Here is a 17,916-nt window from a genome sequence, read left to right on the forward strand (position 1 = left end):
ATAAATAAGTATTGGACCAAACACATTAAAAGTGATAAAATGATTACATCACAAAATAATTTGAAATAAGGGAAATAATTTTCGACTATCTTTTTCACTTCTACATCTCTTTGCTAAACTACATATGTTGAGTACCGGATAAAACAAAAGATGTTAGCTATGTTAGCTTCCGATTGCACACACTCTCATCTGTTCTACTGATGAGTTAACCCCCTCCCCAAAAATAAATAAATAAACAAAAGCAAATCTCATCAGGGGTACAAAAATTTAAGATGGGTGGGGAGGGGGGAGGGGGGAGGGGGGGAAGGGAAGAATGAGTAAAGCACCTGAAACTAATCACAAACCCAATGATCTTCAATAAGTTCTCTTTCTCGGTGCTGGCGGCTTACGTAATTCCTTCTTTCCAGTAGATGTGGAAGAGGCAATCCCCAACAATAATTGTGACAAATCCTTTAACCTGTAGGAATGGAAATGAAAAGACCTTTAACCAAACCCATCTTAACTGTTTGTTAGAGCTGGTAAGGAAAAAAGACATCTTAATTTTTCATATTTAACCGTCCAATCACCTGGGCATACTGATAAAAAGGGCAATCACGGACAACCCAACAACAAGAGGCAATACTGGTGCCACTGTCAATTCCTGTGCAACATGAGAAAGTTCTGAGTTAGTCAAATTGATCCAACATGGCTATAAACATCACATCCACAACCAATTACTCGAACAAATCCATGCAGGGAATGCTTGTCAACCAAAGTGAAACATACCTGTTTGTGATGATCCTCTTCTATTTTAAATCTTAGTGGACCAACATGGATTTGGACTCGCTTTTCCAAGTCGACCTCAATAGCTTCCGATTCGAATTTGTGGGTGGATGATGGAAGACTGGATCGAAGCTGTACAAGGTGCTTACCCCTAGGCAAGTCCAGTACCTGGAAGAAGTGGGATAGTGGCAATGGGAAAATGGATTCGATCTTAGATGGGTTGCTCACTGACTTGACCTCAACCATGATATGTGGTTGTAATTCCTCAAGGCCACTTCCTTCGACATGACCACTCAATATGGTCAATTCTAGATGTTCAAATACCACAAAATCAAGTCCCTTGATGTCCTCAGATCCCACCTACAAAAGAGAGTAAAGTAAATTAAAAGGCATACGTTGGCAAGCATGTGCGGGCACAAAACAACCACCAGGCATCAGACCTGCCAGTTGATAATGTTCTCAGGCGGTAACAATTAGATCTACTTAATGGAGAATCAGAGCATTCAAAAAGAGTAAGAAAATAAGAGAAAAAGGACTAACTAGAGATGTAAATAAGATCACCATTGGAGCAAAGAGAGATATTCATCTGGGCTTTACTTTGTTGTATCCTATTTTCCATCTTAGACAATTAAATGAGATGCTTTAAGGGTGTGACACGTGAGTTTCAATTTCTGGTATTTACCCAACCCTCTCTTTCAGTCAGTCCCAAATCTCCCCTCTAAAGAACATCTTTTGAAGTTTCAAAAGCAACATTTTCCCTCAAATACATTCAAGTTTAAAGCCAACATTTAAGACCTTTAGTGTTGTAAAGCACTAAAACTGGCCCAACACCCAGGAGGATGACTGTTTGGGTCAATGCTGTTGGGAAGTGGAACCTGCCTGACCCAAATTGATCAAGTGAGTACAAAAGGTTGGAATTAATGTCTTATAAAAGGACTGGCAACCTTTGATGCAGAATTCCAGCAAGAAGAGAAGATGGGCCTGTTGTTTTGTGTTTGGTTCACTTTCTTGGATCAAGTTAGGCTTAATTTTGAATGCCAATGGGTTGGTTATGGGCTTAGTATTTTTGAGTTCTCCATAATGGGCCAATTCTATAAGCACAAATATTAGGAATTTAGACCCTATACGGGATCAAGTAGTTAGTCCTTAATTTGTAGTACTCTAGAAGCTTTCTATTTTGTTTTACAGAATTCTCTTGACTACTACCCCAATGACTTTGGCAAGATGCCTATCGCTATGTGCTGTTCTTCTTGTGTGTAACAGGAAATCTCTGTGGGATGCTAGTGGTGCTGGTGAGAGGCTAGCAAGGCATGAGTGACTTGAAGGTTCTAAGTTTTTTATTATTTGTTTTTCCAACAACAGTCTGGTAGAGAAAACCAATAGTAATTCGTGAACCTATAATTATATGCATTGATATGACTCCAATAACAATAGGGCTTAATGGTACAGTAGGACAAGAAGATACAGAAGAACAAGATTGAAAAATGCTTATCCTTTTATAATCTTTTGGTACTTCGGGTATGGTGAAGGGGGACTAGACCAGAAGGCTAAAATTCGAAACAAATGCATAAAAGGGAATTATGGGTTGCACAAATAAGTGGCGTGATCAACTCAGATGGTTCAGTCAATTATGCAACAGAGACCAATGAGCGCTCAAATAATAAGTTATAAACTTATAATGGTGGGAAAAGAAAGGTCTAGGATGAGGTAAAGCCGTAAAGGCTATGAAATATGTTGATCAAGCCAGTGAAACATGGTTGATACCTCATCCTTTATTGGAAGATAGGGTCCTAGATTGAGTGGAAAAACCGAAAAGCAGAAAAGGATTTCACATTTAGTAGTTTGACCGGGTTATCAGTCAATTATGCAACAAAGACCAATGAGCGCCCAAATGATAAGTTATAATGGTGATAAAAGAAAGGTCTAGGATGTGGTGAAGGCTGTGAATTATGTTGATCAAGCCAGAAACGGAAGATAGGGTCTTAGATCGAGTGGAAAAACCAAAAAGCAGAAAAGGATTTCATATTTAGTAGTTTGACCGGGTTATGTTATTAAATATATATAAGGCAGACAAAAAAAAATACTCTACAAGAACCAGAATAAAATAAAATTCTGTAAAAGCAGAATGGCAGTTTACTTTTCTTCAGGGTAATCAATCAGTAACGGCACAAAGCACCATCCAATTGTGCAATGGATCCAATGCTCAGAATCAATTGCTAGTTATTGGTTTCTTTTGAGAAATTGGATGTTGTTCAGATAACTTCGCCAGTTTGCCATCATTTTAGAAGTCAAAGCTACAGCTATAAGGCTTCAAATTGCACGAAAGGAGCAAGAAATGTTTTGTCAAAACTCACCTTAACAACAACAGACTCTGGAGATACACGCTCAATTCTTGTGCTCCCTAAGTTTTCCTTTTCCACCACTTTGATTACGTAATGTGTATTAGGAAGAAGTCCTCTGAGCCGGTAACTTCCTGAAGAATCTGTCATTGTTTCCTCATAATATCCTTCTGACTCTGACCGGGCTTCAACAGAAACACCTTCCTTTGGCTGACCAGGCAACAAGGAGACTGTACCCATGGCACTATGCAAAGATCGCACCATTTTAGGGTTGCACACAAATAAAATAGATATGTAAAGAAGTGAATAAATGATGAACAATCAAGGGATTTCTTTTCCTTTTATTCTTCTTCTTCTTCTTATTATTATTAAGGGCATACCCAGTGCACGAGGCTCCCGCCACTGTGAGGTCTGGGGAGGGTCATAATGTACGCAGCCTTACCCCTGCTTTCGCAGAGAGGCTGTTTCTAGACTTGAACTCGTGACCACTTGGTCACGATGGAGCAACCTTAGCCGTTGCACCAAGGCCCATCTTATTATTGTAAGGGGGGAAAATATAGAAACAAAAGGAGTTGATGCAGTTATGTATAGGAAATAGGACTTATCTCTTTGAGTTAATTTGTAATTCTTTTTTAAAATTTATTCCTGTTTATGGAGTCGTAGTTAGAGTTAGAGTTTGTTTCAGTTTTTTAGTCCAAGTTAGAGTCAAGTTCTGTTTTAGTTATAGGACAGGATTAGGATTTCTTTTGCTTAATTCAATATAACAGCACGTAAGCCAACGATTCTCAGTTGGATTAGATTACTTGAATGAAAGTTCTTACAGTGTTGCTGGCCAGAGCTGTGTGTGCAGGTCTATTCCCTCTCCTCTGAACTTCTCTCTTGTTTCAGGTCTGATCTTCTCCTTCTCATAAGTTCTTCTTTATCTATTCTCTTTACTTTTTTCCATCTTCCCTACTTAATTTTCTTTCCTGTTACTTCCATTCGCTTACTGTTGCCCTGTTTTAGACATGAATTGAGAACCCATAGGAGTTGATAGAACTCACTATTTGTAACTTTGATTGGCCTGGAATTTTGGTTGAGGGTTCTCCTTCCATAGGCGACCTAATAACTAGGATCTCGTCCCTAACAACCTCTCGTTGTGAGAGTTTCATACCTGAACATCCTCTTACCCTGTTCTGCCACCTTCCCTGATTTCAACAATTCCTGTTATCAATTTTCTTTGCTGATTTGGTTGATTATTGGTTGGATTCATAAGAACTGATGGTTGGGGATATGCTCCCCAAATTTCAGACCCAAAGGAGTGGTATTGAAGGAGATACTTCACCCTATTCGAATATGCCCTGAGACGTAAAGAACCTGTTCACGATTTCAAGGTTGAAGATGAAGTTTTCTTAAAATTACAATTAACCCATGTGCAGTATTTACATCGATACCCTTACCTATTATCAATTATTCCCATCCAATCTTGGGGAAATTACTATCACTCCCCTACACTCGGTTTTTAAGTTTTCATTATTTATCTTGCTGTTTAAGTATAACATATTCATCTATGTAATGGAAGACTATTACATTGATAATCATTGGAGGACTGTTTTAACATGTTATACCCATAATAGTCATTACAAATCTTACCTCCATGTACAAGTTGAAAAATAGTTACATAAAGAAAATGTATGAAAATGTCTAGTGATGTGAATGTGTAGATGACTTGATGAATTTTACATATAAAATACATTCTTAACTAATAATCTATAAAAAACTACTGCAATTGAAGGATAATGGAGCCAATGGAGATACCTATAAGCGACACGGGTAGCCTGGAAAACTACCTCTTTGGATTCACCAGAACCAAGTTCTATTGCCTGTGCTGGAGGTGAGAAGGAATATTCCTACAAAAATAGACCAAAAAAAAAAAAGTCGAGTCATGGATCACCACTCACCAGTGTACAGTAAAAAAGTAAGTTTAGCTTCAACCTTCTTATATTTTCCCAGGAAGATATCTAAAACCCCCTATCATAAAAAATAATTGTACTGGGAAAAGAAAAAGGAACCCTTATGGTCTAATTCTCAACCTATCATACCCATAGAAAAAATAATCTATTCCATACCATTTCTTAAACACCACAACCACTAGAATATTTAAACAATAAAATAACCATAAAAATAAATTTCAAGTAATACACTTGCAAGAAGTGTGTCCCCTCAACCTTCAAACTTCCAACAGATTTCCATTTGTTAGAACACAACACAAAGAGTACTTCTAAATCCTATATTTCTAGTTTTTTTTTTTTTTTTTTTTTTTGGGGGGGGGGGGTGGTGTATACTTTTCCTTAATTTGCAATTTCTTTTTAAGATAATTTCACCTTTTTCTCTAACTTTACTTTAAAATATGGGTTTTTGTCAAATGCCCCCCTGAAAATGCCCATTTGTCCAAATGCCCCCCTACAACTTTTCTAATTGCAAACTCCTCTCTACTTTCAAAACAATGTAGCACTTTGGTCCCTGCCGTTAATTTGGAACGTTAGATGTTAGTTTCAGGGTATGTAATGACCAAAATGCCCTCATCTTCTCCAAATGGTTTAGGGTTTGAAATTGAAAATCAAACCCTAAACCATTTGGAGAAGATGAACCCTAAAATCAAACCTCCAAAACTGAAAATCAAACCTCCAAAATGGAGGATCGCACCTTTTGTTTCTGTCGAATCCAAGAACTAATTGATCTAATCTGATCGTTCCAAACATTATAATCTTTTTTTTCCTCTTCTCTTTTCTTGGTACAAATTCCTCCCCTCCCCCCTTCCTCTGTGCTTCTCCAATGGGGGACAACTAGAAGGAGGATCACAGTGAGAGCAGCGATTTCACATCGGAGGACGAAGAGACGGAGGATTACAGGCGAGGAGGTTATCATGCGGTGCAAATTGGTGACACATTCAAGAACGGCCGCTATGTGGTGCAGAGCAAGCTCGGCTGGGGCCATTTCTCCACCGTCTGGCTCGCTTGGGACACTCACAACTCTGTATGCCTTCCAAAACCCCTCCATCAAAATCTAGATTTTATCTTTCTTTCTTTCACTCTCTTATTGTTGTTATATTATTCATGCTGTAACCGGCACTGGTTCCGTTGCCTTTGTAGGTTATTTTCATTTGTCTTCTTTGATTTATAATGGAACATGTAGAGACAGAAAAAATCCTTTATTTATCCATCTTTCATTTTGGTTCCATTGAATTTTGTAATGAGATTGTCTTCGTTTTCCTACGATTCCTGTTTAAACGGTAGCAATATGATGCTCTCAAAGTTCAAAAGAGCACTCAACACTACACTGAGGCAGCGATGGATGAGATAACCATTTTGGAGGTTTGATTTTCAGTTTTGGAGGATTGATTTTAGGGTTCATATTCCCCTAATCAGTTTCAAACCCTAAACCATTTGGAGAAGATGAGGGCATTTTGGTCATTAGATATCCTGAAACTAATATCTAACGTTCCAAATTAACAGCAGGGACCAAAGTGCTACATTGTTTTGAAAGTAGAGGGGAATTTGCAATTAGAAAAGTTGTAGGGGGACATTTGGACAAATGGGCATTTTCAGGGGGGCATTTGACAAAAACCCTTAAAATATTGATACAACTCTGCTTCAGAAATCTTGTCAATTGTCAAAGCAATTTGCTTGCTTCTAGACAAATAAAAAGGAATTCATCTACATAAAAACACAAGCATGAAGTACCTACTCTGGCAGAGGAGAAAGAAATTAAACAGATGCTTTATGCTATAGTCATTGAATGCTTATCACTGCTTCTGTGGACAGATCTGTGAGATGTCCATCAGATAGCTAAAATTCTAAGAACTCACAATTAATCAGTCAAAACATTAATCTAAGTCAGGTTATAGAGACTTCAGGATCTAATGGCATCCCTTGACTAACATCTCACAATGACTTGAAAGCACAGCCTCCTTTCCCTCTCTCTAAAGTCTTAACACACACAGGGATAGCTTAGCAGTTTACCTTCAGCAGAGGACGCAGGTAGAAACTTCCAGGAAATAGGCTATCAAAGAGGAAAAATCCACCAGCCTTGGTAACTGTATTGTTCCTGTAACCATCTTCGCCACTCAATGATAATAAAACGGAAGGAAATGGCTCTTTGGCTTTATCAACAGAATATAACTGTACAGAAATTTGACTAAGCTTCTGACATGAAAAGGAAGTGGGTCCAAGTTGTTTCAAATGATATCCAGGCTGCATGATAAAAGAACAATGTAAGAATAAATGGCACTATCAGCGGGCATAATAAAAGAACAAACTTCCTACATCCTGCATTTCTCAGGACTTCATATATGCAAGGAAAATTAATTCATGATTAAGCATGGAATTCGAAACAGACGTTTCATTTTGATACAAACAACAAGAAATCAGTAGCAACCGATTTTTACAACTCAATAAAAAATGTTAAGCATTAACATCATCAAAAAAAAAAAAAAAAGAACGAAAGAAGTGAGTGAAGAAAAGAAACACCTCAAAGTTACAGCAAGAAAGCATTAGTAGTAGAAGAAAGAGGAGTTACTGAGTAGTGGCTAACACTGACACAAAATTGGAACAGAAATACACAGTTAATGGAGTACATCAAAGGGATATTCTAGTACCATATATGGCTAAAAGGAGTGGGACACGTTGTTCAGATCAGTCCTAGCCATCAAGGATCAAGAACTCGGTTTTGGTACTGGTTTCGCCCAGCCAAAAAACCAAGTTGGGCCAAGATCTCGGCGAGTTGGTGTAAATTTTTTTTTTTTAAAGTCGAAGTCTGGTTTCGGTGGGTTTTAGACCTAGTTTGGGGCTGAAACTTGGTACTCAGCCTATATTAGGCCATTTAAACACAATGGTACTATCAGATTTTGTACACACAAAGTCCAAATAGGAGTTTTGCTTTGGACCCTAGGTTGGTAGGCGACAACATACTAATAGGCCCTATTCTACACATAATTTAGTAATTAAAAGCAATCAAATCATAGAATTGATATAAAACAACTTAAATAAACATTACAAATGTAAAGTATACAATACATCAATCTTAAGTCTTAACATATTACATATATCTCTATCATTCCAAGCCATGTTGCCGAAGCATGTAAACCTCTGATTGGAAAACACAGGATTCCCATGTCATAGTACTGCTGTTGAATTGCAAGTAGTCTTCAACACTAGTCATATCAGTGTTGTCATCAGCTTACTGAAGGTACCGTCGGAAATCCTAAAAAAAGGAGCTCACAAGCACACTTCACACACTTCTCTGTTGAGACAGTCGAGTTGTGATGAGATCTTGACTGTCTCAGTCAAGATCTGGGCATTTTAAAGCTGGGTTTGGTCCAAATCTCGGTCGAACCGAGATCTCGACTTGACCGAGATTTCGATCGAGTTGGGGTAATATTGTGTTTCGACTGAGGTTTCATCTCGCTTTTTCCAAAAAGAGAGATATTACCGAGATCTCGGCGAGTTCTTGAACCATGCTAGCCATCGCTGATCTGATATATGGATTAGATGATCTACTTTATCTTAATCCAAAACCTACCATGGTCCGAGAACAAAAATCTGATAACTCCAAGCAAAGGGTACGAACCAAGAAGTTGGAAGGGGCTTGGACACAAGCAACCGAGGCAACACTAGTTGTTAAGGTGCCTGGATGACAAGGCGGTCACCAAAGCGACGCCTAGGCGACATCTTGACAACTATAGCTGATACAATGAATGAGATCCATAAGATGATACGAGCAAAGGCTGTAAATATCATTTAACCAAAGAGAATTTATTGCAACTGCATTTTAAGAAAATAAATAATGCAGAAAAGTTTCCTGTGGGGGAGTGTACGGCCCACACCTAGACACAGTGGGGGCAAAATGACCACCCGGCCCCCAATGAAAGGCAGAAATCCCACCCCCCATGATGCTTCTGGGCACATTCTCATTGGCCCCCGTGCGCTTGCAGGGGCCACACTCCCCCACAGAGAACTCTTGCCCATAGTAATTTAAGAACAGAACTATCCAACAGTATACATGCAGAAAACAAGAATTGTACACAAAGGCAACAGACCATTCGATTGACAGCTAAGGTCCAGATGTCATAATCACAATATTCTGCAGCAGGCAAGGTATCCTATCAGTCTATAATCACATTGTCTAAAAAGATAGCAAGAAGATGGTAATGGCTAAGAAAACATGTAATGGATCTGACTCTGCATCAAAATTGACATTTGATACAGATTTTCTCCACAGAAATTAATGAATAGTCGAGGATTATAGAGAGAAATAAAGAACAATGACATGGGTTTGAATATGGAGAAATGTTCATACAAACATAAATTGTAGCTTCCCACCAGATAAATTATGAGCTGTCAAGTCTCGGATAGAATTGATGCAACAACAAAGATGACTGAAGAAATAGGAACGAAAAGCTTATTAAAAATACATGCAATGAAAATCTATAGGTCATTACTACGCCCTCAATAAGTATCACAGAGAAATAGCATGATACATTCCATCATGCAGTTTAAAGCACTAGCATGACATTCCTAAAAAATAATCTAAGATAGTGCAATGAAAACCTCCACAATTCCAGGAAGTACAGAGCTTCCATTGATTATACAAAGTCATTCAAAGAACCCAAAGGTGGTCACTACAACTTTATCACACAAAACATAAATATATAACAATTAAAACATATATTTAAATGCCCAAAACCTTTGAAGCCTCGACGTTGTAACTTGTATCATGATATAAAGGGCCTCCAATGAAGAAACCATCCATTCCTGTTGCAGTTTCCATTGCTAATTCACCTTTCTGTAGCGGAGCATTGGTGCTTTCTTCGGCAGCTAGAATTCTGACATTGACACCAGAAAGAGGTGGGGAAACTGATCCTTCAACATACAAACCCAGACGACCAAAAAAAAGAGGAATAGAAGATTGGCAATCATCACTGCTCACTGCAACCTATCAAAACAAAACAGACAATACTGAGAAACATTTTTACTGGAACTGCAAGTAGACTTAATCTGTCTTTTGAAACCCTTCCCCCCCCTAAAAAAAAAAAAAAAAAAAAAAAAAAAAAAAAGGGAAAAGGAATGAATGCAATGAACTTACCTGATGCTGTTTGGGATAAAACAAGATCATCTTTTCTTTAGTGTTCCTGCAGTTAGTCACATGCCCAATTAGCACAGACGGTGCAGCAAAAGTTTACCATTCTCAATGTAAAGCCAAATCTTCAATTAAGGCACAACTACAAGACTCAGTCTTTTTTTCCCAATAGAAAGAAGAAAAAAATAATAGCAGTGTGTTAAACTTAGATAGCAATTAGGGAATAGTAGAGTTAATAGAAGACCCAGCACGCTACAAAATGGGATCATTCTAAAAACTATTTAGTGCATGAGTCTAAAATAATAAACAAGGACAGCAAAAAAATTGCACTGCTGATGTTGTGCTTTGCAGGGGAGACAGGCCATACCACACAAATACATAGTTGTGTTACTTTTACTCATTTGGATTATAAATTAAAAGTCATTTCATAAGTGTAGAACCTAACACGATGCAGAAAAGAATGGAAAGCGCAAACAACAATCACACAATACGCACAAGGATTTACGAGGTTCGGCAAGATTGCCTACGTCCACGGTGAGATGAGATCTGTTTCACTATCAATGGAGAATAGGGATACAGTCGCTCGTTCCTCATGCCTCTCTCGGATTTTTCGTTACAGAGAAAGAATTCTCGCTTCATGTTTATAGCGAAACCCGATATAGGAAATTTACTGAAATACCCATATGGTCCTTAAAAATTGCGTTGGAGCCCACGGAGGCTCCACACAGCAGTCCAATCATCAGAAGTCATGACACCAAACCTCAACAATAAGATCCATTAGATCAATTACCAATGCAATTGATATGTACATTTTTTACCTACCAAAAAATATATTGATATGCTTACTAAAGAGCAATTGCGGAAAGGAATAACTAATGCAAATTTCTTCTTCTCAATGTCGTGCACGACTGGTCGAGTAGCTTAACCCAGTCAAGCAGCTCCCAAAAATAATATATAAATAAATACAGGAAAAAGAAATATGGATTAAGCACTTCTGTGCTTGTTTCAAAGGATTTGGGCCAACATCCCAATAGAACCTTAAGCATGCCTGGGTGGTAATCCGACCACCCAGATCGGTTTAGTTCTTAAATGCTGAAACATATTTACAAACACACACATGCACACACAAGCACACATGCACGCATTCACACGCAAAAAGAAACAACATACATAAATGAGCCAAGCTCTTAGCAAGCTGAACCAACCACAACTTGTAACGCACAGAAATGTGAAAACATCACAAAAGACCATTAAGACCTTGGTTTTCTAGGCTGAAACGTGATACTCTTGATAAAATTAAACACAGATCTGCAGCTTGTTTGTTTAAAACGTGAGTCTCGATAAAATGAAGAAACATATAAATAAGACTTTAATAAAGGACTAAATTTCCTGTCTTCAAGCAGTAAAGATGCAAGAATTTCTTGTTAATATCTCAAAATTTTAGGCTCTATAGAAGCATCTCAAAAAAGGAAAAAGGAAATTTCTGTGCATCAGTAGCTTTCCTTTTTATGGGTTAGTAACATTGGTAACATGCCTTAACAGCATAAATGTTCAATTACTGTACCTTGAGTCCCGAGGAACAAAGGTGAGTTTTTCTCCAAAATTAGCCCAGACAGAGTACTCATAAACTACACTACTCTGACCATTTCCATCAGATTTAAGTATAGGAGTGCTAGCTTCAGAAACCACACCATCATTGTTCTGTACATCTACAACAATATTCTTGGGTAACTCATCTATGCTATGATGTAAGCTTTTGTTGACATGGATTTCTCCTCGAAGAAGGTATTTCTCTCCTTTCAGAAAGATAGGCTGTCAAAAGAACACAATAAGAAGGGACAGAGATGACATGGCAGAGACGGATCAGAGCCAAGCTGAATAATAAAGATATAAATAGAACGAAGCACCATACCGATGGGTTCAATGTGTCTAACTTCACTGAGGAACCCCCAAAGGAAATGCATGAATTAACAAAGCGAAGCTCATGTAGTCCAGGTAATTCTACACATATACGCTGGGATCCTTTCTGCAATTCAAGTAGAAAGAAATTCAAGATGATTGTTTCTTACTACATATGCATCGGGATGTACAGTAATTAAGTTGTCAGATAAAGACATTACCTTAACATGTAGATCTACCAGTGAAGCATCAGGATGATCAATGTAAGCATTGACATCATGTGTGGAAATTATATTGATCCAGTAACCTTTTTGAACAAAGACAACCCCCTTTACATCCTCAGTTCCCACATCCACATCAATGACACTCTGCTCCCAGCACCATTTATCCTCTTCAGACAAGTCTGTTTTTGACTTATGCCGGACCTAAAGGCACATTAGATTAAACGAAGACCACTGAGGATTAGGTCTTTCAAAATTTATTATCAATTGAACTTCAAAACAAGAAATTATATTCAGTTAGTACTAATTCCGAGGAACAGTTTTTTTGCATCTACATGAAAGTATGTCTACTTGTGTGTGTGTGTGTATGTGTGTGTAGAGAGAGAGAGAGAGAGAGAGAGAGAGAGCAATTTCTCATGGATTTGATCTTCCCTCCACTTAAAGTTATGAAGGTTATTCCCAGATGTTTTGCATGGTTGACAGACTACAGTAAGTATTTCGAAGCAAGCTTAGAGATCTGCTTGAACTCATTTTTGCATAGAAAGAGAAACTAAAATAATAATAAGAAAACATAAGCATTCAAAACTGACACCCGCAACCGACAAAGTACCAAGGACAAAGCATAAGAGGTTAGTAAAAAGGTGAAGCACTCATAAGCAAATGTCTTCCTCATCCCAATCCAATGACAGGTAGGTTATAAAAAAAATGAGAGGATTCATTGGGAAGAAATGAGGCAGGAAAACAGGGATAAAAATTACCTCAAGCCTGTATTTGCCAGGGAAAACTTTTGGAAACATGAAGTCACTACTCTCATGAGTCAGGCCAACTGTCTTTGTCTCATCTGTACTTCTTCTACCAGCCAATCTTGTCAGGGAAACAAAAACAGATGAGTCACATTTCTCCTTGCAGAGTACTGTTCCGTGTATATCAACCTGTGCCTGAAATTTTACAAGAATCCATGCATGGTTAGTACTTTGACTTTTACATGATATTCAATCACTAAAAAACATATATTTAAGGCTGCACGCCTGCACCAGTACTTCATAAATGCAAACTTGACCAGGCTTGGTAATGCCTGACATTCAGTCAAGTATGACATTAATATATAGTATACTCTATAGGTATTTATGGATATATTTTCTGTTATCAAAACCTGAATTCTGAGAATGCTTGAATGATCAATGAGATCAGTCAAGCTCTCTATTTATAATAATAATAATAAAAGAGATTCAAAAAGGAAACACTGTTCATGGCACTGTTCACGATACTGTTCACGTGAACAGTGTCACAGCTCAAATTACAACTCTACCCTTGTTCAAAAGTACATAAATAAAGCATAAATAAAATACCAAAAGTACCCTTATAATATTGGGTAACACATCTCAACACTCCCCCTCAAGTTGGGGCATAGATATCACACATACCCAACTTGACTAGGCTAGGATAAAACAACTTTCCAGGCAGTCCCTTGGTGAAGACATCAGCAAGCTAATCAGAAGAAGTCACAAAGGGAATACAAATCTGTCCATCTTCTAATTTCTCCTTGATGAAATGCCTATCCACTTCAACATGCTTGGTACGGTCATGCTGTACCGGGTTGTGTGCTATGCTAATTGCAGCCTTGTTATCACAATATAGCATCATAGGAAGGCGAATAGGAATACTCAGATCTTGTAGCAGACCTTTAAGCCAAAGTAACTCACAAATCCCTTGTGCCATAGCTCTAAATTCAGCTTCGGCACTAGAACGAGCAATTACATTTTGCTTCTTGCTACGCCAAGTGACAAGATTTCCACCTACAAAGGAGCAATACCCAGAAATAGATTTTCGATCTGCAGAACCAGCCCAATCAGCATCGGTGTATGCTTCTATCCGTAGGTGACCATGTGAACACAAAAGAATGCCTTTTCCAGGAGCTGACTTCAAATAGTGTAGAATGCGAAGAACAGCCTCCATATGTGAAGTGTAGGGATTATGCATAAATTGACTCACAGCACTCACAGCAACAGCAATGTCTGGACGAGTGTGTGAAAGGTAAATCAGCTTCCCTACAAGCCTTTGGTAACGGCCTTTATCTACAGGCTCACCCTCATTTTCCTTGAGACGAACAGTGGGATCCATAGGAGTATCCAAAGGGTGGCAGCCTAGCAAACCTATTTCAGCCAACAAGTCTAGGACATACTTTCTTTGGGAGAGAAATATGCCTTTTGAAGATCTGGCCACTTCAATCCCAAGAAAGTATCTTAACTTCCCTAGATCCTTGATCTCAAACTCCTGGCCGAGGAAGGTCTTCAACTGTCTGATCTCATCACCATCATTGCCAGTAACCACTATGTCATCCACGTAGACTATAAGAACAGTGAGTTTTTCACCAACCCTCTTAATAAAGAGTGTGTGATCAGCATTACTCTGTTTATAGCCCATAGAAATCATGGCCTTGTGGAATCGACCAAACCAAGCTCGGGGTGACTGTTTCAGCCCATACAGTGCACGCTTTAGCCGGCACACTTTTCCTTTATTTCTGTCACAAGAGAACCCTGGTGGAATGTCCATATATACCTCCTCCTCCAGTGCTCCATTTAGGAAGGCATTTTTAACATCTAGTTGCTGCAAATCCCAACCAAGGTTGACAGCACATGATAACAACACACGAACTGTATTCAGCTTTGCAACAGGTGCAAAGGTCTCCTGGTAATCAATGCCGTATGTCTGAGTGAAACCCTTGGCCACGAGTCGTGCCTTATACCTATCCACAGTGCCATCCACCTTCTGTTTCACCACAAACACCCACCTACATCCAACGGTTTTCTTCCCAGGTGGAAGAACCACAAGCTCCCATGTGTTATTTTTTTTCAAAGCTTCCATTTCTTCCATCATGGCTGCCTTCCACTTTCCATCTGAAAGAGCTTCCTGCCAATTGTTAGGTACACGAACAGAAGAAAGAGAAGAAATAAAAGCACGAAATGATGGGGAAAGGGAGTCATATGACAAAACATGAGATATGGGATGCTGAGTGCAAGTTCTGACACCTTTGCGAAGGGCAATAGGCAACTCAGGAGAAGGAATATTACCTGGTGGAGAGGCAGGTTCTAGATCCAGGTTCGGCAACTGGATGGGTACGGGAGCAACAGTTGATTGAACCTGCTTATGTTTCTTTGCATAGGTCTTCATTTTGCTAGCATCAATCATACCCTGAAATTCACTAATGGCCCTCTGGACAGAAGTCTGGGCTGGTGTGGTTTGCTCCCCTTGTACAAGAACCTCTCCCCCTGACTCAGGGGGAGGAGGAGGAGGACTAGAAGGAGGTTGAACGACCGAAGTAGGCTGAATAGTAGACTGAATAGATTTAGCCTCATCATGAACCAATTGGAGTGGAGGTGGAGAGTCTAAAGTCAACACATCTTCGCTAATACTCACCCCTTGAAGATGTGGGGACACATAGTAGGAGATACTCTCATGAAACACGACATCCATGCTGACAAAAGTCCGGCGGGATGGAGGGTGATAGCATTTGTACCCCTTCTGTGTGGCAGAGTACCCTAAGAAAATACACCGAAGACTACGTGGGTCAAGTTTGCCCGGGGACCTTGTATCCCTAGCATAGCAAATGCAGTCAAAAACCTTAGGGGGAACAACAAAGGAGGAAGAGCCAAGTAATAGCTCAACAGGGGGTCTAGAGTTAAGGACCCGACTGGGCAGCCTATTAATTAAATAGGTTGCAATAAGAACAACATCCCCCCAATAAACGGAAGGGACATTACGGGCAAACAGAAGAGCACGAGCTACCTCCAAGAGGTGGCGATTCTTCCTCTCAGCCACACCATTTTGGGCCGGAATATCCACACAACTGGTCTGATGGAGGATGCCATGGGCAGCCAAGTATTTTTGGAATTGACCTTCCATATACTCTCTCCCATTATCACTCCTTAAAGTCTGAACAGTGGCATTAAATTGAGTTTGAACCAGCTTGTGAAAGTGCTGAAAACAAGAAAAAACCTCACTTTTATTGTGCATAAGATACACCCAAGTGAACCTGGAATAGCAATCAATAAAGGTGACATACCACCGATGACCCGAAAGTGAAACTTTTCGACTAGGACCCCACACATCAGAATGAACAACATGAAATAAAGAAGATGATCTTTTATTAGAAGTTGGATAATTTGAACGTGTCTGTTTGGCTAAGACACAAGGCTCACAAAAAAATCTTCTTTATTACATGAAGTACTTAATGCTGGAAATAAAGTAGATAGGGTACCTAAAGGGGGATGTCCTAGTCTAGAGTGCCATATGTGTAATTCAGAAGAGAACGATGCTGGGGAACAAAGCCTAGAAGGTAATGCCTGCGTAGATGTAGGATCTCCATCAAGCAGGTACAATCCGCCATGTACTTTACCCGATCCAATCGTCTTCCCCGAGTCCAGTTCCTGAAAAACACAATGAGTAGGAAAGAAGGTCACTTTACAGTTCAAAGATTTGGTGATACTACTAGTGGAGAGAAGGTTAGTGGTAAACTTGGGAATATGCAACACAGAAGATAATGTCAAAGAAGGGGAACAGCTAATGGATCCTTTCCCGGATATGGAGGAGAGGGACCCATCAGCAATCTTAACTTTGTCCTTACCAGAAGCAGGAAAGTAAGTGTTAAAAATACTGGAGGAACCTGTCATGTGATCAGTAGCTCCGGAGTCTATAATCCAAGGAGTGGAAACTACTGATGCACAGTGACCAGCAAAGGAAATACCTGCATGGGCAAAGAAGGAACCTGAATTGGCAGCAGATGTAGTAGAAGCAGCAGATGAAGTCAACAGACGCCGGAGAGCTTGAAGTTCTTCCTGGGAGAAACCGATGTCAGTAGTGGGAGTTGGAGCTACACTTTCAGTGTGATTGGCTTTGTTTTTAGACTTAGCACGACCTCTTTTGCTCTCAAAATCAGCAGGCTTCCCATGAAGCTTCCAACACTGAGCCTTAGTGTGATAGGGTTTGTGGCAATGGTCACACTTCACAGGCTCTTTAGCAGTAGCATTAGCAGCAACAGTATCAGCAGAAGTATCAATAGTGGAACCAGCAGTCTGTAAGGCTAATCTTTCAACCTTAGGAGTAATCATCATAGCAGCCCTCCTTGTCTCTTCACTGTGGACATAGGAAAAAGTTTCCTCCAAAGTGGGGAAAGGAACCCGTCCAAGAACCTGCACCCGAATAGGATCATACTCATCATTGAGTCCAGCCAGAAAGTCATAGACCCGAAACTGATCTACATATGTGTGGTAGGCAGTAATATCCGAAGCAGTAGTAGGCTGAAACCTAGCATAGTGATCCAGCCGTTGCCATAAGCACTTGAGGGCAGCATAATACTTAGTGACTGTCATCTCCTTCTGAGTAGTGTTTTGAAGAGTTTTCCTGATCTCATAAACCTGAGCACCACTCCCTGAACGACCATAAGTACCCTTGACAGCAGTCCATATCTGAGTAGCAGTGTCAAGGAGAAGATACTGACTAGAGAGATCAGTTGTCATGGAGTTCAGAACAAAGGACATCACCATTGCATCATTGGCAGCCCATTTAGTACGGGCAGCACC

General features: G+C 39.5%; 1 protein-coding gene across 1 annotated transcript in view; it reads right to left on the reverse strand.

The window, feature by feature from the left end:
* Window positions 1–56: 56 nt before the first annotated feature.
* LOC122658412 (nodal modulator 3) overlaps window positions 57–17,916 on the reverse strand; it is a 58,766-nt gene continuing 40,906 nt past the window's right edge. The window contains exons 16-28 of the mRNA XM_043853359.1: window positions 13,096–13,275; window positions 12,338–12,541; window positions 12,130–12,243; window positions 11,782–12,029; window positions 10,224–10,269; window positions 9,825–10,073; window positions 7,103–7,333; window positions 4,899–4,990; window positions 3,117–3,345; window positions 766–1,122; window positions 567–640; window positions 308–457; window positions 57–277 (exon numbers count right to left, since the gene is read on the reverse strand). Of these exons, the coding sequence (XP_043709294.1) occupies window positions 355–457; window positions 567–640; window positions 766–1,122; window positions 3,117–3,345; window positions 4,899–4,990; window positions 7,103–7,333; window positions 9,825–10,073; window positions 10,224–10,269; window positions 11,782–12,029; window positions 12,130–12,243; window positions 12,338–12,541; window positions 13,096–13,275 (2,127 nt within the window). The 3' untranslated portion in view covers window positions 57–277; window positions 308–354. The remainder of the gene's footprint in view (window positions 278–307; window positions 458–566; window positions 641–765; window positions 1,123–3,116; window positions 3,346–4,898; window positions 4,991–7,102; window positions 7,334–9,824; window positions 10,074–10,223; window positions 10,270–11,781; window positions 12,030–12,129; window positions 12,244–12,337; window positions 12,542–13,095; window positions 13,276–17,916) is intronic.

This window comes from Telopea speciosissima, chromosome 4, assembly GCF_018873765.1.
Source record: "Telopea speciosissima isolate NSW1024214 ecotype Mountain lineage chromosome 4, Tspe_v1, whole genome shotgun sequence".
NCBI lineage: Eukaryota > Viridiplantae > Streptophyta > Magnoliopsida > Proteales > Proteaceae > Telopea > Telopea speciosissima.